The 24,710-nt window shown below is 39.2% G+C and overlaps 1 protein-coding gene across 2 annotated transcripts in view; it reads left to right on the top strand.

Moving 5' to 3' along the window:
- Nucleotides 1-24,710, top strand: part of piezo1 (piezo type mechanosensitive ion channel component 1 (Er blood group)) — a 199,556-nt gene that overhangs the window by 83,000 nt on the left and 91,846 nt on the right. For both annotated transcript variants that reach the window (XM_061911144.1, XM_061911143.1), the window contains 10 exons: nt 260-317; nt 1,039-1,142; nt 1,382-1,461; nt 2,264-2,444; nt 9,801-9,903; nt 13,781-13,962; nt 14,257-14,405; nt 14,543-14,701; nt 15,274-15,368; nt 19,899-20,065. In XM_061911144.1, the coding sequence (XP_061767128.1) occupies nt 260-317; nt 1,039-1,142; nt 1,382-1,461; nt 2,264-2,444; nt 9,801-9,903; nt 13,781-13,962; nt 14,257-14,405; nt 14,543-14,701; nt 15,274-15,368; nt 19,899-20,065 (1,278 nt within the window). The remainder of the gene's footprint in view (nt 1-259; nt 318-1,038; nt 1,143-1,381; nt 1,462-2,263; nt 2,445-9,800; nt 9,904-13,780; nt 13,963-14,256; nt 14,406-14,542; nt 14,702-15,273; nt 15,369-19,898; nt 20,066-24,710) is intronic.

The following is a 24,710-nucleotide window of genomic DNA, read 5'->3' as shown; positions in this document are numbered from 1 at the left end:
ATATTGGGGTTTTTGACACCAGCCGCTAAACTATATCTGACCAATCAAAGTCTATGAGCATTAACTGACAAAGCCTACTCGGATGAGAGGCAGAACGTCTTCTAAGACTAACCAAAAAGTCCGGTTGCGATTGATTTAATTCCCTAAGAATACAATGACCTGAACGAATGAGAACATCCATAGACATTAATTATGGGGTTATGTATTATAATGTGTTGTATTTACAATGTTATTATGTGTTCCTTTTTCTGTGCTACAGCATATGCTCTTGTGTGTGGAGACTGACACTGTGGTTGAAGGAAGTCTACCAGAACTTGGTATGTATTTGTTGAATTTATTTTAAGAGAATGTGTCATTTATTGAAGGACATTGTAAAAACAGAGCATAGTAAGTTTACAAAAACTCTACATCAAGGTTCAAGTGGTCACGTTTGGTATACTGTAGTACAGTAGTTTTCAAATTTTTTTCACCAAGTACCACCTCAGAAAAAACTTGGCTCTCCAAGTACCACCATAATGACCAACCTTAAAATACAGTAGCGTAGTAGGCTCAGGTTTTCATAAAAAAAAGGCAGAGGTTTTATGTAACACATATATTTAATATTTTTGGCCATTGTAATGTACACAAAAGTCACAAACATCAATAGTACGTTGACAAGTCCTGGAGATTCAGAAAAAAGAGGTTTGAAAAAGGTGTCATTGTCGTAGTTAGGAGCATAAACATTTACGATGACTACTGGGTTTTTGGAAATCTGGCCAGTGACTATATCAGCCGCGTTTTTTCATAAGCCGGAGAGTTCAAAGCAAAGGAAAAAAGTAGCAGCTTATAGTCTGGACAATACAGGAAATATTATAACTATTAGAAGTAGGACATGGGCAATACATTTGTTTTAATTGGCATTAAAAAGGCTTAGATATACTACTAATACCTGCCGCTGTTAGAGCAAAAATAAATACATTGACTTTACTGTTGCCATACTTTTTGTTGGGGCATGCATATTCTCTACATGTACATAACTGACAGCTCTTTTTTTGACAGGTTTTTGTCATGCTGCCGGTGAACAAAAGGCTCAAAATCAATTTTTAATTCTGGGAAAGGTGGTCATGCAGCAGAGCTATGTCTGTGCTCTGATATCAATGATGGTAATTATTAAGATAAACACGTACTGCACACTATCTGTTATATATTTTCTTTTGAAAGCGCAGTTGCCTGGTTTATATTCAAAGACTGGATCATTTGATGTGAACTTAATTATATGTACATACAGTAGCAGGCAACTTTTGTATTGTTTTCTTGCAATTTTATGATCTGTAAAGCTCTTTGAATGGTCATACATACGAAGTGTGCTTTTTGAATAAACTTGCCTTGTTTTTGTTGTCAGGTTTGGAGCATTACATACCACAGCTGGCTGACATTTGTGTTACTGCTGTGGGCTTGTCTCATCTGGATTCTGCGTGCGAGGTAAAAACCTGTGCAATGACAGCAGCAGAAACCTGACAAAAATCCCCTTCGGAATTTATCCTTTGGAATACTTTCGATAGATTTAGTTTTCTGTTTCCTTGACAGAAAATTGAAGTCAAAAGTTAAAAATGAATCTACGTCACTAACCGAGCATTCATATTGTCGGTTTAGATGGCGATTCATGGCGTTTCTCAAACTGCCATGAACCGTGTCTCAACAATGGCAGAAAGTCTTTAGCAACATGTTTTGAACGCCATTGCTTTACATTGCATCAACTGCGGTGCCTCCATGTAATTTCTTGCTGAGCCCAAGACGCTTCTGAGTTTAACTCCACCACCTACTTTTAATTTTCCTGAAGGAACTCTCCTGAAGGAATCAATAAAGTACTATCTATCTAGTTACTTTGTTCACATCATGAAGGTCGAGGAATAAAATTTGACTGGCGGATTATAATGGCGTTAACACATTACTTGCGGTGCAAATACAGAGGCTGCCGTTCCTTAGGTGGCGAAAGGCATTTTGAACACGGCCCCTTCGGAACTGTAAAAATGCCACGAAAAATGTAACCTATTTTAATTTTTTTGTTGGGTCCCCCTGGTTCTCAGGTCTCATGATGGATGAGTGACTAATGGCCAGGTTTTGTGTTTGGTGTTAATGTGGTCTTTGGCAGAGCACGGCGAATTGCCAAACTACCATGAATCGCCATCTATTCGGCAATATGTGAATGCTCCTTTCGTACGTGTGATGACAAGGACTTGTTTAATTTTGTTATCTAACAATTTTTTGTTGTCTCTCTTTGCAGACGACATGCAGCCATGCTGTGTTCTCCGTTTATCTTGCTTTATGGTTTGGCATTGTGTTGTCTGCAGTATATATGGGCCATGGAACTTGAGCCTGAACTTCCGACCACCATTGGAACCATGAGTCTCAGACAACTAGGACTGGATAAAGCCCAGTATCCGTGTCTGCGCCTGGGAGCTATAGTAAGATAAGATTTTTGTTTGTGTTACTGAGAGGAAAACTGCACTTTTTTGGGAATTATGTTCATCATCTACAATCCCTATGGGACACAAGAGCACACATCTTTCTCTTTTGTGTGTGTTCTGGATAGTAAAACTTTAACACAAGGTGGCTAAAATGAAGGTAATGGGCACTCACCTACTGTATTCCACCTTTAAAGCCCTCTAAGGAACCTCCAAAATCCTCTGTGTTATATGGATGCTGTAACAATGGATTAGCAAGCTCATTCATGACAACATGTAATACTTACAGTATTTTGGTCATTACCACAACTTCGGTCGGAGGCGCACTGGTTTGACCGAGCACATAGCAGCTAATGCTACTCCATTCAAAAGAAACAACAGCATAGAGAACGTGTTCTGTGTTTAGATTTTCTGAAAACCAACAACTATTAGACAAATGATGATCTGGAACTGAGATCTTCAATTTAGTTTGTCCAAGGGCCAGAGTTTTTTTGAAGGCCTGGTTGGGAGGAGGGCTTCAGAGTGTTGTGATGGCATATGTCAGGGTTACTCAAAGCTTGGAGGCACAAAAAGATTTTTTTTTTTTTAATTATGTCCATTTATTGAGGTAGGTCAGGTTTTAATAGTGGCCTGATGTTTACATGGAGGTAGGTCAGGTTTTAATAGTGGCCTGACGTTGACGTGGAAATGTGTGCTGGCTCACGGCAACTTAATAGATGGCGTACGCCTATTTCTACAGACTGTAGATACTTCAGCTACACACATAAGTGATGCTTGGTAAGAGTTCACATAGAATATTGCCAACTTTTTCTCCTCAGACTGATTGACGTGCACATCAGAGACATATGAACAATTACAATTACAACACCCCCCCCAAAGAGGACACAAAATGTGTTTTTTCGCCAATGCATTTAATGCTTTATATTAATGCTTGCGAGAACAGATATTGGTTTATCTTGCCGATCATTGCGCCACAATGTCTTCCTGTGACTCCAGCTGGCAGGTGTGGGTTTCGGCACACCAGACCGCGTGGAGGGCTTGGGCAGACTCTGTCACGTACTGTACGTCTGCGACCATCCTCACCTGTATATTGTAATAATACGTTGAGTAAAGGGTCAGAGTCTTTCGTATACCTTTTTGTAGCGCTCGCATGTTTAAATTGATAATTCAATATTTTATATAAATGAACAGATGCTGCGAAGGAAATGCTTTCAAATCGGAATGCATGCACTCAATTCGTACACGGCAGATGTGTCGCAAATGTCACGTGTAAAAAAGACAGCCAAAAGAGGGATTCTGCCTCTAGCAGATCATAGATACGCACATGCAGATTTTATTACCTACACACGCTTCTTAATACATGCGCATTAATTATGTTATGGGGCGGTATAGCTCGGTTGGTAGAGTGGCCGTGCCAGCAACTTGAGGGTTTCAGGTTCGATTCCCGCTTCCACCATCCTAGTCACTGCCGTTGTGTCCTTGGGCAAGACACTTTACCCACGTGCTCCCAGTGCAACCCACACTGGTTTAAATGTAACTTAGATATTGGGTTTCACTATGTAAAGCACTTTGAGTCACTAGAGAAAAGCACTATATAAATATAATTCACTTCACTTATGTTACATGCTCACAAATCTTGATACGCACGCTCAAATCTTACAAGAAGTGTCGCAAAACTGACTTGTAAGTAGACAGCCTATCGAGGGTTCTTTCTGATTAGGGACAGATAGACAGCTCAAATACACGTACGTGATACACAAATTAGTACAGACGCACGCAAATTGGATTACACAGATTTAGATACACGTTTGAAAAAGATTTTGCTACAATAGTACTTCCATACCTTTCACTATGCTCCCCCAATAAACTCAATGCACGGTCAGCTTCAACACTGTTTAAAGGGGAACATTATCACAATTTCAAAAGGATTAGAAACAATAAAAATCAGTTCCCAGTGGCTTGTTGTATTTTTGGAAGTTTTTTTCTAAATTTTGCCGGTCTCAGAGTATCCCTAAAAAAAGCTTTAAAGTGTTTGATTTTCGCTATTTGCGATGCGACTATCCATTTCCCTGTGACGTCATACAGTGCTGCCAATGTAAAAAAACAATGGCAAATAGCACAGCAAGATATAGTGACATTAGCTCGGATTCAGACTCGGATTTCAGCGGCTTAAGCGATTCAACAGATTACGCATGTATTGAAACGGATGGTTGGAGTATGAAAGTATTGAAGAAGAAACTGAAGTTATTGAGCGAATAGCTATTGACACTACTCATAGCCACAGCATGGCCGAATAGCTGCGTTAGCATCGCCGGTAAAATGTGCGGACCAAACGTCAGGACTTTCGAATCTTGTGACACTGGAGCAACTTAAATCCGTCGATTGGTAAGTGTTTTTTTCGCATTAAATGTGGGTGGAAGGAAACGTAATATAGTTGTAAATGCATCTGCAGGTTATCCATACATCTCTGTGCCATGTCTGCTTTAGCACCGCCGGTAAATAGCATGTAAGCATCGATGAGCGTAACATGTTAGCATCGATTAGCTGGCAGTCAACATCAACAAAACTCACCTTTGTGATTTCGTTGACTTTATCGTTGCAAATGCATCTGCAGGTTATCCATACATCTCTGTGCCATGTCTGCTTTAGCACCGCAGGTAAATAGCATGTGAACGTCGATTAGCGTAGCACGTTAGTCTAGATTAGCTGGCAGTCACGCCGCAACCAAATATGTCTGATTAGCACATAAGTCAACATCAACAAAACTCACCTTTGTGATTTGGTTGACTTTATCGTTGCAAATGCATCTGAAGGTTATCCATACATCTCTGTGTCATGTCTGTCATCGCCGGTAAAATGTGGAGACACTCTGGCACATTCAATGGGGGTCTGGCGGCAGACACTTTTGCATTTTCGGGCCAGTGGTGCAACTTGAATCCCTCCCTGTTAGTGTTGTTACACCCTCCGACAACATACCGACGAGGCATGATGTCTCCAAGGTTCCAAAAAATAGTCGGAAAAACGGAAAATAACAGAGCTGAGACCCAATGTTTGCAATGTGTTGAAAATGAAAATGGCGGCTGTATTACCTCGGCGACGTCACGTTCTCACGTCATCGCCTCCAGACCGATAAACAGAAAGGCGTTTAATTCGCCAAAATTCACCCATTTAGAGTTCGGAAATCGGTTAAAAAAATATATGGTCTTTTTTCTGCACCATCAAGATATATATTGACGCTTACATAGGTCTGGTGATAATGTTCCCCTTTAATGCACTGTGAGAATACAATAATTAATGAGAAGAAAGTCACGTCAGCTGTTGTGAAAGTAGCTGATTTTGAACAAAAGTTGAACGCGTTCCAGCACATTTTGCTATAATTCTAACAGCTGTTTACATAACACCCCAGGCTAATCTTAGTTTAGCCATCTCTGTCCTGCATGATGCTATCAATAAGCAGATGCGGGTCCACCCAAAAGGAACCTTTGTTGTGGCCAGCTCAAAGAAGTTGCTTACCACGTTTGTGCAGTATATACAAACAGGATTATTCAATTCTTTCCTGGCACCAGCTGAGGTCCTGTGCAGTTTTAAGGCAGCCACTGTCATCTTGGTCAAAAAGCTTCAATGACCACAGACCATTTGCACTGACATCTGTGGTGCTTTGATGTTTGTCTGCGAGTAAATGTTTCATAGAATTAGGTAACAGATTTATTTAATTGTAAAAAAATAGTTGCTTTGTCCCCCAAATTAGCTGACAACGTAGTACTGTTGCAGCATTGAATTCAACACATGTGAATTTCAACGTTGAATCGCTCCTGTTCATGACATAAGTTGGACATAATTTTAAGAGATCTAGCATGAGCTCAGTGGATTACATAATTGCCTTTCATCCCAGTAATGTGGGTTCAAATTCCAGAGGGCCCATCCATCCATCCATTTTCTACCACTTGTCCCTTTCAGGGTCGCGGTGGGTGCTGGAGCCTATCTCAGCTGAATTCGGGCGAAAGGCGGGGTACACCCTTGACAAGTCGCCACCTCATCACAGGGCCAACACAGATAGACAGACAACATTTACACTCACATTCACACACTAGGTCCAATTTAGTGTTGCCATTCTACCTATCCCCAGGTGCATGTCATGGTGGTATACGGGTTAGTGCATGTGCCTCCAGAGGGCCCATTAGCAAAAATCTTTTCTCAATAATTTTGCAGCCATACATCTAAGAGTCATATAGTTTAATTCCAACTATTACAATATTACCATGAATTGATTAATGTGGACCCCGATTTAAACAAGTTGAAAAACTTATTGGGGTGTTTCCATTTACTGGTCAATTTTACGGAATATTTACCGAACTGTGCAATCTACTAATAAAGGTTTCAATCAATCAATCAAAAAAAATCATTTATCAATTTTCAATTTATTGGTAGACACATGTCATTTTTAATGGTTGAATCCCTTCCTCTACAAACCAAAGGTGGTCACTATTTGGACTGTCAGATTGTACCTCAGTAAATACACACTTTGCTGCCATGCTGGTGTCTGGGGTTGGAATCCTGGCGCGACCAAGAGTACCGTATTTTTTGGACTGTGGGGCACACTTTAATACCTTTCCTTTTCTCAAAAATCGACAGTGCGCCTAATATATCCAGTCCGTCTAATGTACGGAATAAGTTTGGTTGTGCTTACCGACCTTGAAGCTATTTTATTTGGTACACAGTGTAATAAGTATGACCACTAGATGGCAGTCACACATAAGAGATATGTGTAGACTGCAAGATGATGCCAGTAAATAACACCAAAATGTTAAATGTTCCAATAAGAACATAGAATATTACACATGCTGCTCAAAAAGATGTCACAATGTTTTAGTACGACTTTGGTAAGCTATGAAGCTGCAATGCTTAATGGATTGTCGGAGCATTACGGCTACCGTAGTGAGACGTAATCTGCTTCAACATACGAGTTTTATTATGGTGTGTGTATGAGGACCGCAAAATGGCACCTATTAGCAGACATATTATGCAAAACCAACTTTTTTTACATTCTGGTACCTGCTGATGGCATACAAGAAAGCGCCCGCCACCACCGACTCGTAGAACATCTTCAACATCTTTGTACAGATGTTGAAGGATCCTAGCCTCCTGAGGAAGTAGAGGTAGCTATGTCCCTTCTTGTAGAGGGCGTCAGCGTTACATGATACACGTTACATTACATGTTATGTAGACCACAAGGAAGTGTTTTAAATTAAGAAAAAAATCATAATATGACCCCTTTAATGCGCCTTTTTTGAATGAAAATCAACCTGAATAGACCCGCTTATCCGCAATCCGCTTTATAATCCGGTGCGCCAAAAAATACAGTCCGTTAACTTTTTTACATAATTATGTAGCCATACACCTATGAGTTTTACACTTCTATCCATCCATTTATTTTCTATCGCTTGCTACACTTATTTACAACTATTACAATACATATTGAACATTTCTAAATTCATCCTACTTTTTAGTACAAATTCCAACCTTGATTGATTGATTGATTGAAACTTTTATTAGTAGATTGAACAGTACAGTACATATTCCGTACAATTGACCACTAAATGGTAACACCCAATGAGTTTATCAACTTGTTTAAGTCAGGGTCCACGTTAATCAAGTCATGGTAGACTTCAATAAACCATTCACAGTCAAACTGTTTTTACAATTCAGTCTACATTCCACTAGCATTTCAGTTGAGTTCCAGCTCCTCAATTTGCAAACCATTCCTACTGCACACTCAAACTTTTTTCAAAAATAATTCTGCAGTCCTTAAGCTTTTAAATTCAGCTTCAGCACTGATTTTGGCATTCACATGCAATTCCTACCAGAATTGCACAGGTTGTAGGCCTTATTCTTATTCCGCCGTTTTTGGCGCCCTTGTTCTCCCAAAATGTTCATCCAATTGGAACTATTCAAGTATCAAAACGTTCGGCTTGGTTGGGACACCGTTGCTAACATATTTCTCCAAATTATCCCAGATTACCAGAAATCCTAGCTTTTCCTGGAAAATCTTCCCTTTTTTGATGGCCGCCTTCGCCACCAATTTTCATCAGATCGCAGCTGTTTAAGTGTCATAACGCTAAACTCAGCCATACTAACCCTTTTTTTAATCTTCCAAAAACTCCCAGATTACCAGGAATTCCTGGAAATGTTTCCCAAATGAATGAGTGATTTATCAAACCTGCACAAATCCCACATTTATCTACGGATTCGAACCTTTCCACCATCAACACACTCCACTTATCCTGGACATTCAAGCCGATGTGTTTTTGGGTCCCAAAATGTCCCTGATCACCAATAGTTCTACTTTTTAAAAATCCCTGTTTTTTCCCTTTCTTTACACTATTCCTCCCACTTTTTTCATCCGAAATCAACAGTTCTACTGTCACACCGTACCTCTTAGTCAGGACATTCCAGCTATTTATTTTTCGGAGGCAGAAACATTTTCGGTTTTCCTGGTATTTAGTTTTTTTGTAACACCTATTTTCTAATAAAAATTGTTACTACTTCCACATTTCTCGTCTGATTACAACACCAACCAACTTAGTTCACTCAAGACAATGTCGGATTTTCACAAATTTACGAAATTACTAGGAAATACCTATTGAAATAAATACGGTTTTTCAAAGTTCAACAATTTCCACATTTCTCACTCTATTTGGTGGCATTCAAGCACAATTCCTACCGGAATTGCAGATATTATTGTTTGTCAGTGTTTCCCCATAAGTTGAAAGCTTTTGAGGTATCATTTTCAGTGCCAGTACTTGTTTCACTGTAAGGACTCTTTTTCCAAAATCACAAAATATATTATTAAACCTAAAACGTAATGGTATCGCAAAACGCAGTGGCATCCTTCCGTCACCTCATACTGTACGGGAAAACTTACCTGTACATGCCTCCAGTTGGTCAAATGGCTGAGTGTCAGATTCTTCATTCATTGTTCTCGTTCATTTAAACGGGAATGGTTTCATTTTAAGTATGAATGGAGATTTTTTTTATTATTATGTTGTGGTTTATGTTTTTTATTGGATTTTTTCACTATTTAGTGGATTAAGACACGGCCTCAGAAGAAGTCTAATACTGCCCTAAAAACTTGATTACATCAACTTTTTCTTCTGTGAAGGAGCATATCAACCATTTATCTACAGTAGTAGGGTGTACTGTACATAGATGTGTAAATTTTAATTTGATTCTGTGTAATTATATTTAGTTATAAAGAGATTTAATTAAGCACTTTGCTGGGTAGCACTTCAGATTCGTAGTGACTTTGCTTGTTGAGTACTCGATTTGTAATTTCTGTCAATCTCTGTACCTTTTCAGCTCCTCTTCACTTCAACCTTCTGGTTATTAGTACGCCAGTCCGTTAAGGAAAATTTCAGCATCAAAAGGAAAATGACCACACCTCTACAAGAAGTCATTACAGGTAATTTTCGTATTGTTAAAATTGAACAACCAAAGCAAAATGTGCTGTTAGGATTTGTTATGTTATGCGCACGTCTTAAAAATGATCAGATGACAATATTACTCTTCCAATTAAAACAAACTACAACAGAGATCAGCGACTTTTTTTGCTATGAATGCTGTTTCCTAACGTAAAAAAAAAAGTAAAAAAACAAATATGCAAAACAAATATGCATTAATATTAAGTCTTTAATAATGACCTTTTTATGGGTGGTTTAGCTATTTTTGACCTGCTGGAATGCACGTTGTGTGCAGGACGCTACAGGCATCAGGAAATAGCAGTGGCGGGCCGTGCGTATACCACTTAGGCCTACAGTGATGTCCGACTTCAATGATTACCTCTCAAACTACTATCATTTATGTCAGCACATGACCATTGCTGGAGAAATACTATACAGAAACACATTTATGCACTACTTGGCATTGTACAAAACAGGTTATTTTCTGGCGCATTTAGAAATCAATAAACCTGCATCAGCCATTAAAACATATCTTGTGTGGTACTGTCAAAATTAAAATTGTAAAAAACATATTAAACGTGAAAAAATAAACAAATAAAATTTCTGAACTCAAGTTTCAATGCCGGGACAGCTGAGCTAGCTTCCGAGGTTGGCTGACATGGTCTCACAAGATGTAGTTTCTCTTTAAATATCCTTCTTGAAAATGGCTTTGCAAATTTATGTGTTGTCTTGTCTAATCATAAAAGATGCAGACGAGGCGTGTTGGCTGACTTCTTAAAATTTACTCCACAGCGTGCTCATCAATAACCTCCAGCTGCCGGCATGTCTACATTCATCAACCTAAGCGGGGCGACTGGGCATGCCCACTAATGTAGCATGCTGGGTAATGGAGTTCTTATGTTACCTACAGTAGCTCATAACATCACAAGATATATCTGCCTTAGGCCATCTTGAAGGCCTTACTGACAATAACTATTGCAACTGTCTGTCAAATGTTTGTGTCCGTTCACTTAGAGCCACAGTGTTGATTCTGAAGACCCAGGCAGATTTTGTACAGCATGGCAACATAAGCTAGCTGAATTCTGAATGGATGAAAACTCTATAACCTAAAAACAAAAACAACAGCGCTGGAAGGAGCACAATATGACATGAAAAGAATATGAATACTTTTAGATATTTAGTGAAAGTAAATTAAAAATTACTTTTATCCTAATTATGATAATTTTTTCTGGTTATGTTAGGCCAGCAGAGAAGGCCTTGCTGGCCCTGACGGCACAGCACTTGGAAATAGTGAGTTCACTACAATTCTGCAAGATCACTGTGACAAACATTCATTGTCACTTTTTTTTTTATTTTGCTGAATGTCCTCGTCCAATATTTTTTCTTTCTTGGTCTGTTTGGATTTTGTTCCTTGTCATCTATAAATCTATATTATATTCTACCTAAAACAATAATTATTCAATAATTATTGCATGAATTTGGTTTAAACCAGGTTTTTAGAACACATGTAAACATCTTCAGTAGTTTTTAGACTTTTTAAAAACCAAAATCTATCTTATTTTGTCTAGCAAAAACTGATAATTTTATATACAATAGTTTTAAAATCAACGCACAAATGCTTCTTTGTTGGATTATATTTTGAACCATAATTTTTAACGCTATTTTTAACGCCCTTGTACCCGTGACCTTATCCTTTCGGTCCCAATCCAAAACTCATGACCCTAGGTGAGGATAGGAACAACTGGTAAATTGAGAGCTTTGCACTTTACCCAGTCCAACCCTCACTGGAAATGGAATGCGTACCAAGCTCTGACACCGATCAAACAGGGAACAGACTGCCAAAATGAGGTGGTCCGATACCCGATATTCTCTGATCACTGGTAAATGGTAAATGGGTTGGACTTGTATAGCGCTTTTCTATCCCTTTTTTTTTTAAGTAGCCCAAAGTGCTTTGACAGTATTTCCACATTCGCCCATTCACACACACATTCAAACACTGATGGTGGGAGCTGCCATGCAAGGCGCTCACCAGGACCCATCAGGAGCAAGGGTGAAGTGTCTTGCCCAAGGACACAACGGACATAACTAGGATGGTAGAAGGTGGGGGTTGAACCAGTAACCCTCAAATTGCTGGCACAGCCACTCTACCAACTTTGCCACACCGTCCCACTGCCCACAGGATTTCCCAAAGGACATGGTCAAATGCCTTCTCCAAGTTGGGCAAACTTCCATGCACCTTCAAGGATCTTGCCGAGAGTATAGAGGTGGTCTACAGTTCCACAACCAAGGCGAAAAACCATACTTCTCCTTCTGAATCCGATGTTCAACTATGCGGCGTTCAATCCTCTTCAGTACACTTGAATAAACCTTACCAGGAAGCCTGAGGAGTGTGATCCCACGATTGTTGTAAAACACCCTCCGGTCCCCTTCCTAAAGAGAGTAACAACTACCCTGGTGTGCCAATCCATAGGCACCGCCCCAGATGTATACGCAATGCTTCAGAGTCTTGTCAACCAAGACAGTCCCACAGCATGCAGAGCCCCAAGGAACTCTGGGCGGACCCCGCCCCTGAGGAGATTTTTAAATACCTCTACAACCTCAGCCCCGGAAATATGAGATCCCACCACAGAATACCCAGGCACTGCTTCCTCATAGGAAGACGTGCAGGTGGGATTGTGGAGGTCTTCGAAGTATTCCCTCCACCGTTCCACCAAATGTCAAGTCGAGGTCAGCAGCATGGTCAGCCCTCCCCTACACGGTGTTGACACACCGCTTGGAATGTTGGTACCTGTCAACTGCCTTTTCTGAGACTCATAAGCTAAAATGATTTGAAAGGACTCCTTCAGCTTGACGACATCCTGGGATTAACCACCATTACAGGCACCAGCCACTTTGCAATTCCGATTGATCATGAAACTGCTATACATACATATGGACATGTTTGTGTTTGAAAATGGTGTTCAATTTGGACAATCTGTGTCAAGTGCAAAAGTCCAATAACAAAACATCACTTGGGTTCAGATTTGGGCAACCATTGCTCCCAATCACACCTCTCCAAGTTTCACTGTTATTGCCAACATGAGCGATGTAGTCCTCCAGCAAAACAAAGGAATCAACTGGAGGAGCACTCTCCAGTACTCCCTTTAGGGACTCCAAAAATCCAACAGTCAGGACCCACCACCCCACTCAGAGGCGGAGGTAAGCTACCCTCTCGTCTACTGGGTAAAATTCCAGCGTACATGCTCTGAGCCGAGGGGCAATAAGTATTGCCAACCCCGCCCGCCGCCTCTCACCGCTTGCAAGGCCAGAGTCGAAGAGAGTCCAGCCCCTCTCGAGAGGACTGGTTCCATAGCCCTTACTGTGCGTCAAAGTGAGACTGACGAGACCCAGCCGGAACGTCTCCACCTTGCTCACCAGCACAAACTCTTTCCCCCATGCAATGTGACGTTCCATGTCCCAATACCTAGATTCTGTAGCCAATGATTGGAACCATCAAAGAAAGTGACTTTTACTCGCGTCCAGCCGACCTCTATGACCCCTGTTGTGAGTGGTGAGCCCATTGAAGAGGGGACCTAAGTGCATCTTCGTGAGGCCCCACTGGGCGCTCATCATTGAGCCTCATACCTACAGGCCTGGCTCCAGAGTGGGACCCGAAATTGGTGTCCCTGTTTTTGTCTCTTTATAATGTTCTTCGAGCCGCTCTTTGTCTGGTCTCTCACTTAGGACCTGTTTGTCTCGGTAGAGACCCTACTAGGGGCATAGAAGTCCCAGACAACATATCTCCTGGGATCATTGGGGGATGGAAACTCCGCTACTACGATAAGGTGGCAGCTCATGAGAGAAGTTTCTATTTAACTTTTTCTTTTGTTTTTTTACCAGGGGTGGATTCCACAAATGAATCAGCGCTAAAGGTCCTGGGTGGCATGGTGATGAGTTGTTATGCCAAATATTGGATCTACGTGTGTGGTGGGATGTTCCTCATGGTCTCTTTTGTGGGAAAACTTGTCGGATACAAGCTCATCTACATGCTGCTTTTCCTGCTCTGCCTCTGTATATATCAGGTTGGATTATGAAAACAGTTACTGATAGTTTTTTGTTTTTTGCATTGTTTGTCAAGAATACCATGGTTAATTTTTTTTTTGAAAATTGACAGTTAAATTTGTGTTTCAATAGTACAAAACATAAATCTTCAAAATAATATGCCAAGTACTTAATATTGATACAGCTGTAATTTGCACATTTTCTAGGCCCTATTCCCTGTTTCAATCATACATACATTTTTTACACTATTGTGATTCACGTTACTCAATAGTGGCCAATAAAACCCTGTTTTCTCTGACCTTTTTATTTTAAAGGTGTACTATTCTGTCTGGAGGCGTCTTTTAAAGCTCTTCTGGTGGCTTGTTGTGGCCTACACAATGCTGGTGCTGATATCCATCTACACATACCAGTTTGAAGACTTCCCCGGTTATTGGAGGAATTTCACTGGTTTCAAAGAACAACAGTATGGACTTGAGCAATATCCTAAGACAGTCTAAAAGTGTCTTTCGTACTTTGAACAGTAACTTTGTTCTGTATTATTACTATATCACAAAATCTGAAACTAAAATAGCAATCTAATTAAGTCCCTTGTCTTTTTAGACTGGCTGCGATTGGTCTGGAGATGTTTGCCCTCTCAGAGCTGTTTACTAGCATTCTGATCCCTGGATTCTTTTTGTTGGCCTGTATCCTACAGCTGCATTATTTCCACAAACCCTTCATGAGAATCACTGATCCCGATCATGTTTCACCAATGCACAGGTAATAACAGAATTACTTTGCCCTGATAAAACATACAACATTCAGTCACAGGGTCGCCCACACGTGTATGACTGTAAATCAATGTTGGTGATGGCCAGAGAGGCGGCAGCAATGGATACAGATGTATCCACAGTGCATCTGGAAAGTATTCACAGTGCTTGGCTTTTTCCACATTTCGTTATGTTACAGCCTTATTCAGAAAATTTAATAAATTAATGTTGTCCTCGTAATTCCACATACAATGCCCTTCTGCTAAATACTTTGTTGATGCACCTCTGGCTGAAATTGCAGCCTTAAACTTGGCACACCTATCTTTGGGGCAGTTTTGCAGATTACATGTGAGGATTTTTTTTTTTTTGGGAGGGAGTTTTTAAAATATTTATATTAATATTATTATATTATGATCCAATCCAGAGGGCCACATACAGAAAAAGTAAAATAATTGGGGCCTGCCACTAAAGGCCAGAGAATTCTTGTGTTGCAAGTTATATTTCCAGTTTTATTTAATTTTTGCACAATTTTCTGCTTTGCCATCAATGCCTTTGTCTATAACTGTCTAACTATGCCTTCAGGAAAAGCAGCTGTGTGCAGCCTGGCTCAAGTAATGTTGAACTGACCTCTGAAGTGGAAGTGGTAACAAACGTCGATGGTGAATCAACAGATAAAGGTAAAGGCAAGCTTGTTAGTTATTCAAATAATGTTTTTCAAATACGTATGTTCAGTATTCACTGCACTGCTTTCTTGAAAATGGTCAGCAAATTATGTTAGACATGCACACAAGTTGTATTTATTATTACCAATTCAGTCAAATGTATTTTTTATAGGGAAAAATATATGAACACATACAAGTTATAGTGGAACCTCAATTTACAACTTAATTTGGTCACAGACAACTTATTTAACAGGGCTTTTTACAGCGCTCGTAAATAGAAACATTTGTATATTGAAGCAAATGTTCCCATAAAAAACAATATGAACATAAATAATGGGTTTCAGCCTCAATTAAGTCCCTATTTTAGTAAAAGTTTGAAGACTTTAAAAACAGCATAAATCGCTATACATTGCTGTATGTCAACCAAACATAACAAGGGGGTAGGATTGTCCCGATACCAATATTTTGGTACCGGTACCAACATGTATTTTGTTATTTTTCTAAATAAAGGGGACCACAAAAAAAATATTTTTAGAAAATTAAAACACAATTTAAGAGGCGTTAAAAACACTGGGCCTTGTGCTGAACGAACAATTTACAATTTTACATATTACATATAGTCTGCCATAATTTAGGACTAGGTTAGAATAGAATAGTTTATTGACATTTCATTAAATGCGTCTTGATTTATGGTTGCCGCTTTTGGTATGTGCTTTAAGACAAATACACTCATTTGTCAATACTAAAAACAGTACTATGGCTAAAAGTACACAGATAAAACAAGTAGCAGGTAAAACAGTTTTAACGCGGCGCATCCATATTCAAAGCGTCATCTTGATTGATAGTTTTGAAACCCAAATACCTCCATATTGCACTTCACGCACGTGCTTTATTAACCAATAGTTGCCTTTGTTTTCCATTTTTCCTCCCAACGGTGCTTCTGGTTGTGCGCTGATTTAGTGTTTGAGCGCTGACACATTCAATGGTTCAGCAACTTCACTGCCACACGGCAGAATGTGGATGAAAAAAAATACAGCTATTTTTCAAAGGCAGTATAGTACCGTTTTCAAATCATTGGTACCGTGGTGCTTTATTAGTGCCGGTATACCGTACAACCCTACAAGGGGGTAATAGCTCAACTATCTCTTTATTAAAAAAGTCAAATCAACTGTCCTCGTACTGTATGTACACACTCACACGGTGTTATTGCCAGTTTATCAATTTACTTGGCGATCAGCGCCAAGTGGCAGGGGGTTATGTGGCCAGTGAGGGCTGGTGTGGCATTGTTGTACAACACTGTGGATACTTCCTGAATTTTTCAAAGCATACATCACCTGTCCATAACATTCTTTGGACTCATGTTGAGCTAGCAAAAAGTAGCACAGAGCACAGTAGCTAACGCCTGCAGTGCTGAGCTGACAAACATTGAGCACTTGAGAGCAATCAACATGCCCACAATTTCTATGTTACTGGGCACAAATGGGCTGCTCTGCAAGGCACACAATGTTTGGACAACACGTTCATACACCGAGACAAGGTTTGTACACCAAAGCATATTTTTATCTGGTTTATGGTTCGTAAATCGAAAGGTTCCATAAAGTGGGTGTTTTGTACATTTTGACCTAAACTAGTCGTTAGTTTTGGGGCGGTATAGCTAGGTTGGTAGAGTGGCCATGCGAGCAACTTGAGGATTCCGGGTTCAAGCCCCGCTTCCGCCATACTAGTCACTGCCGTTGTGTCCTTGGGCAAGACACTTTACCCTCCCTGCTCCCAGTGCCACCCACAATGGTTTAATTGTAATCCAGATATTGGGTTTCATTATGTAAAAGTGCTTTGAATCACTAGAGAAAAGCGCTATATAAATATAATTCACTTCACTTCACTTAGTTTCTATTACTGCCACTACAATATATCAATGCTTAACTCCATCTAAAGCACTTCATGTTTTATGCCTTTGGATCAAGTCACCAACATGCCACAAGCAAAAACAGTGCAAAGAAAAATTATTTCACAGCATATTGATGCTTAATAATAATACAGTGAGAGCCCAACTTAGAAGTACCTTAACTTACGAGTAATTTGAGATATGAGCTGTTTCTCAACCTTTTGTTATGCTTTAAGTTCCAAGCATACCTTGAGTTCTGAGCATTTCCACCGTTGGTTGAAGTAATATGTATAACAGTGCCTTTGGAGAATTAAAGAGTTATTCCTGCTTCGTTTACACAAGAAACAAACATAGGTTTTCATTAGACAGGTGTCGTGAGCGTTTGAGCGCCGCTCAAAAATCGACATCTTGCCATCCAACCACCTGAAACAAGAAATGCGAAGAAGGAGAAGCGGAAGACCAAATCAGAGAAACAAATCATTAAAAATATGTATTACCTGTTGGCAGCCTACACGTCGAGCCTCACAAACGACAAACATTTATCCATAACAATAGAGCAGCATATTTGGTGCACAGGAATAATACAATAAACAAAAATATGTATGCAAAACTTTTGCTTTTGCTCTCATTTTTCATAAGTTGAACTCAAAGATGTAAAACTTTGACTATATACACAAAAGACGTATTCCTCTCAAATGTTGTTCACAAATCTGTCTAAATATGTCTAGTGAGCACTTTTTCTTTGCCAAGATAATCCATCCCACCTCACAGGTGTGTCATATCAAGATGCTGACTAAACAGCATGATTATTGCACAGGTGTGTCTTAGGCTTCCCACAACGAAAGGCCACTTTGAAATGTGCAGTTTTATGCCACAGATATTGCAAGTTTTGAGGGAACGTGCAGTCGGCATGCTGACTGCAGGAATGTCATCCAGAGCTGCTGCCCGTGAATCGAATGTTCATTTCTCTACCATAAGCCGTCTTCAAAGGCGTTTCAGAGAATTTGGCAGTACATCCAACTGGCCTCACAACCACAGAGCACGTGTAACCACACGAGCCCAGGACCTCCACATCCAGCAGGTGCACCTCATGATCGTCTGAGACCAGCCACCCGGACAGCTGTTGCAACAATTGGTTTGCATAACCAAATAATTTCTTCACAAACTGTGAGAAAACCATCTTAGGGAAGCTCATCTGCATGTTCGTCGTCCTCATCGGGGTCTTGACCTGACTGCAAATCGTCGCTGTAACCAACTTGAGAGGGCAAACGCTCACATATGATGGTGTCTGGCGCATTGGAGAGGTGTTCTCTTCACGGATGAATCCCGGTTTTCACTGTTCAGAGCAGATGGCAGACAGTGTGTGTGGCATCGTGTGGGAGAGCGGTATGCTGATGTCAACGTTGTGAATTGAGTGGCCCATGGTGGGAATGGGGTTATGGTATGGGCAGCTGTATGTTATGGACAACGAAGACAATTGCATTTTATTTAGAATGCACAGAGACCCCGTAACGAGATCCTGAGGCCCATTGTTGTCATTCACTCGAGACCGTCACCTCATGTTGCATGCAGCATGGCAATGCACAGCCTCATGTTGTAGGGATTTGTACACAATTCGTGGAAACTGAAAACATCTCATTTCTTGCACGGCCAGCATACCGGACATGTCACATGTTTGGGATGTGTATATGACCGCATATTCCAGTTCCTGCCAATATCCAGCAACTTTGCACAGCCATTGAAGACTGGACCAACATTCCATAGGCCACAATCAACAACTTGATCAACTCTATGCGAAGGAGACGTGTTGCACTACGTGAGGAAAATGGTGGTCACACCAGATACTGACAGCTTTTCCAATAAAGAAAAACATTTCAGAGTCGCCTTTTATTGTCGGCACCTTAAGGCACACCGGTACAATAATCATGCTGTTTAAGCAGCATCTTGGATTATCTTGGCAAAGAAGAAGTGCTCACTAACGCAGATTTAGACAGATTTGTGAACTACATTTGAGAGGAATGGGTATTTTGTGTATATAGTAAAAGTTGTCGATGTTTGAGTTAAACTTGTGAGAAATGGGAGCAAAAACAAAAGTTTTGTGTTTCTATTTTATACTTCACAAGACAAACACGCTAACAGCTTTATGAAAGCAAGTCGCCTATAAATAGGGGATAATACGCAGACTTGGGAACACTGTAGGTAGAAAGTCCAGAAGTCCTCAAGGTAAATTCTGAACAATATTATTACATAGAACTGCTGTAGGTGTTTGTAATACATTCTATTGTAATTATTTTATAACAATATTTCTTATCTAAATGTTTGTTTTTCTTTTTAAAAACATGTTAGAAATTTGGTGTTTAAGGAGGGCCCAGCACAGATTGAATTGATTTCAATAATTGCTTTGAGATACCAGTATTTTTAGTTATGAGCTCAGTCGTGGAATGCATTATGAACGTAAGTTGAGGTACCACTATAATAATGTAATACAGTATACAATGTTCAAACATATTGCAGTATTTATGCTCACACCACAATAATGTGTATCTTTGACATTATTTGCTATAAAAGCCTGTCAATACTGGCATTGTATTTTATAACTTTTTGTTGCCTCTCATCTTCCATTTGTAATGTATTAATGACTTGTTTTCATGTATTTCTAGAAAAGTTAATGCAGAGTAAGTGGGGTCTGGTGATGGACAGGTTACTGGTTCTGTTCAGAAAGTTCTCAGACATACTTACCAAAGGTCAAGTCTTTCTGTGGAGGCTTCTGGAAATTCACATCATTAAAATGGTGGCCTTCTATTCGGTGTGGGTTGCGCTTGAAGAGGTAAATACCAAAGAGTAGAGACTGTTGAACCAGAAACTATGAGATTGTATTGCATGCACCCTACACTCCTTTATCAAAACACAGCTCAACTGCAAAAGCACTCATAGATCAGATACCTTTGCCAGGTCCTATCTTCCAATAATAAACGAGTCTAGAATCCAAAGGGTGATCCGGATCAGCCCCAAAATGTAATCACTTAATACAATCCTGACATTTCCTGAAAGTTTAATACAAATGTGCCTATAATTTTTGAGCTATCTATAGTGGAATTAAATAAACAGAGTAAAGCCTCTCTTTTCTCTCTGTGGGTGAAGGCGGGGCTGCCTGCATACCCAATAGCCACATGTACATGTGCAAAATGTATTTAATCTGATCATAATTCGGATTAGAATGTCACTGTGTGCTTGGACCCTGAAAAATTATCCAATTATGACGTGAATTTTCATGCATCACATTAAATCGTAACACTTCCTTTTGACATGCGCACCATATACCAAAGTAGGAAAGGTGTCTTTATGTTTGTGCTATGGCACCATCTTTTGGACAAGTTAGCTCACTGCAGGTGTGGAAAAAGCAATGACTTCCACTGTCAAACAAGCATAGTTTTGTCCATTTCGGCTTGTCTGACGTTGTCACGGTATTTATTTATCAATTTTATTTCTGTTCACTACTTTTGTTTTATGTCTCCTTTTGAAATGAAGCTGTTGCGATATGTATGGGTTGGTATCTTTATGTTACGACATTCATTGTACTTCCCGGAGGCTAGAAGTTACCACTTAGCATAGTTTTTCGGTCATGAATAAAACAGCTCGTTAGGACGACAACTGGATCACTCTTTTAATTGTTGCATCAACACATGACACTCAAGAAAGTACTTTTGTTTTTGCTAGTTTTAGAGCAATAAACTCAACAGTATATACAGTACTTCTGTACATGTTGGAGGGGAGACAGCAGCAAGACAATCACCTAATTCCGAGACTAATAAATTTAGTCCCCCTTCCACCACCAAAGTATGGCTGACAACAGAATTAAGTTGAATTACACTTAAATTAAATTGAACTGTTACTGATTACCACAATTTATTTTCTTGATTTATTTTAGTGTTTCTTAAAGCCGGAAAGTTGCAATTAGAAATGACTGTAGTTTGTCTCATGCCTGGAAATGTTCTACAAAATTAAGCAACTGAATGAATATCCTCCAAAACTGGTTGTGCCATTATTTTTGCACAAAGGCTAGGAAAAAATCAGGAGCGCAATGACAAGGTCAGAAAGTTGTAGCAACAAACCTCTTCAAACAAAAGTAGCACGCTGTAAGAAGGCCTAATTGCCTGATGAGTCTCAGGTGTGACTTCTGGCCCCTTTATTAGGCACAGTCAGGTCTACAAAACAGAGAAACCGGTGAAAAACAGAAGAGTGGCCAAAATGATAGGAAAAATGTATAGATGGCGTGAAGTACGTATGCGCTTTTGTCTATAAAGCACAAAACTGTGCGGGCGCAGGGTTTTGCAAGTTTGAATATTTTTGTTTGCACTTGGACTTTTAGTCAGACTTTCTAATACAGTTATATACACTAGACCAGGGGTCACCAACGCGGTGCTCGCGGGCACCAGGTAGCCCGTGAGGACCACATGAGTAGCCCGCTGGCCTGTTCTAAAAATAGCTCAAATAGCAGCACTTACCAGTGAGCTGCCTCTATTTTTTAAATAGTATTTATTTACTAGCAAGCTGGTCTCGCTTTGCTCGACATTTTTAATTCTAAGAGAGACAAAACTCAAATAGGATATGAAAATCCAAGAAAATATTTTAAAGACTTGGTCTTCACTTGTTTAGATACATTTGATTTATTTTTTTTACTTTGCTTCTTATAACTTTCAGAAAGAAAATTTTAGAGAAAAAATACAACCTAAAAATTATTTTAGGATTTTTAAACACGTATACCTTTTTACCTTTTAAATTCCTTCCTCTTATTTCCTAACAATTTAAATCAATGTTCAAGTATTTTTTTTATTGTAAAGAATAATTAATACATTTTAATTAAATTCTTCATTTTAGCTTCTTTTTTTTCAACGAAGAATATTTGTGAAATCTTTCTTCAAACTTATGATTAAAATAAATAAAAAATATTCTGGCAAATCTAGAAAATCTTTAGAATCAAATTTAAATCTTATTTCAAAGTCTTTTGAATTTCTTTTAAAATTTTTGTTCTGGAAAATCTAGAAGTAATAATCATTTGTCTTTGTTAGAAATATAGCTTGGTCCAATTTGTTATATATTCTAACAAAGTGCAGATTGGATTTTTACCTATTTAAAACATGTCATCAAAGTTTTAGAATTAATCTTAATCAGGAAAAATTACTAATGATGTTCCATAATTTATTTTTTTAATTTTTTCAAAAAGATTCGAATTAACTAGTTTTTTCTTCTTTTTTTCTGTTGAAATTTGAATTTTAAAGAGTCGATATTAAAGATAAACTGTTTGAAAATGGCATTTAAATTTTTTTCCTGTTTTATCTTCTTTTAAACCGTTCAGTTAAGTGTTTTTTTCATCATTTATTCTCTACATAAAACCTTCCGTAAAAGGGAAAAAAATGTACAGACAGAAATGCCCATTGTAAATATATATATATATATATATATGTATATGTATATATATATATATATATATATATATATATATATATATATATACATATATATATATATATATACATACATATACATATATATATATATATATATATATACATATATATATATATATATATATATATATATATGTGTATATATATATATATATACATATATACATATGTGTATATATATATATATATACATATATACATATGTGTATATATATATATACATATATACATATATATATATATATATATTTACAAGCGGCCGAAATGGGTTTCCTCCGCCGGGTGGCGGGGCTCTCCCTTAGAGATAGGGTGAGAAGCTCTGCCATCCGAGAGGAGCTCAAAGTAAAGCCGCTGCTCCTCCACATCGAGAGGAGCCAGGTGAGGTGGCTCGGGCATCTGGTCAGGATGCCACCCGAACGCCTCCCTAGGGAGGTGTTTAGGGCACGTCCAACCAGTAGGAGGCCACGGGGAAGACCCAGGATATGTTTAAGGGACTATGTCTCCCAGCTGGCCTGGGAACACCAAGGGATCTCCCGGGAAGAGCTAGACGAAGTGGCTGGGGAGAGGGAAGTTTGGGCTTCCCTGCTTAGGATGCTGCCCCCGCGACCCGACCTCTGATAAGCGGAAGAAGATGGATGGATGGATGGATATATATATAGATAGATTTATTTATTAAAAAGTAAATTGAGCAAATTGGCTAAACCTGGCAATTTATTTAAGTGTGTATCATACTGGTAGCCCTTCGCATTAATCAGTACCCAAGAAGTAGCTCTTGGTTTCAAAAAGGTTGGTGACCCCTGCACTAGACTCCTGAACTGTCAACCTGATGTCCAAAGCAAACTCATAAGGCATCAGGGAGTGAGGTTTACCAGGCACACTGGCTGGCTTCCGTTACACTGACACGGTAGCAAGTGCACTAGGAATGTGACGGTTCATGAAAAATATACAAGCTGTTGGGTTGAGCTGACACAATTCGAAACGCGTGTGTTGCTGGTATCATGGGTGCATGGCACTGAGCAGGGTATGGTGCGTGTCCCCTTCAAATTCTTAATTATACCGAGCCGTACCCCCACGTTTCCTACATAAGATGACGAACGTTGCTGGTAAAACAAAAGATTAAGTCTGTCTATTTAGACTTATTTACATTGCAGCGCCAATTGTGCGTTGAAGGTATACACGAATGCCGGAATTTAAATTGGGTACCTAAAGAGGAACTACTGCTTCTACTACATGGGACTAATGCTGTCAATATTATACATGGTTACTACTTGTTTCTTCTGTATTATTACTATTGTTACTTACTTCCATCACTTTCAAATGTAAATTTTGTGTACAAAAGCTTTAGTTTATATACATACCTGTATGTTATTTGCGTTTCATTTTATGTTGATGGTTATAATAGGGTTATAAATATTGTACAGTTGAATTTTTTGTTTACACTTGTTCAAGGGTCACAGCATTATCAGCACATTTATAAACATTTTTTTATAAAATATTTTATGAGGACCAGAACTGATAAATGGTAATGGTGGAGTACTGGGATATATAGTATTCTGGTGTATACACCAAACCAGACCAAAAACTGTAACAAAACCTTGGATTTTCTAAATCATTCCATTCCTAATCTGAAAGTAACAATATTTTGACCTAAATCATTCCATATCCGAATTTGTTGGTTGGTAGTTGAAAAGATCCTTGTGTTCTATTTCCTTGAACAAGGCAAACAGCCCTAGCAAACTACACAAAGTAGGGGCGGTATAGCTCAGTTGGTAGAGTGGCCGTGCCAGCAACTTGAGGGTTGCAGGTTCGATCCCCGCTTCCGCCATCCTAGTCACTGCCATTGTGTCCTTGGGCAAGACACTTTACCCACCTGCTCCCAGTGCCAATCACACTGGTTTCAATGTAAAAAAAAATGTTGATATTGGGTTTCACTATATAAAGTGCTTTGAGTCACTAGAGAAAAAGCGCTATATAAATATAATTCACTTCACTTCACTACCACAC

This window comes from Nerophis ophidion, linkage group LG09, assembly GCF_033978795.1.
Source record: "Nerophis ophidion isolate RoL-2023_Sa linkage group LG09, RoL_Noph_v1.0, whole genome shotgun sequence".
Lineage (NCBI taxonomy): Eukaryota > Metazoa > Chordata > Actinopteri > Syngnathiformes > Syngnathidae > Nerophis > Nerophis ophidion.
Note: the sequence above shows the minus strand (reverse complement) of the source record. Positions and strands in the feature narration are given on the sequence as shown.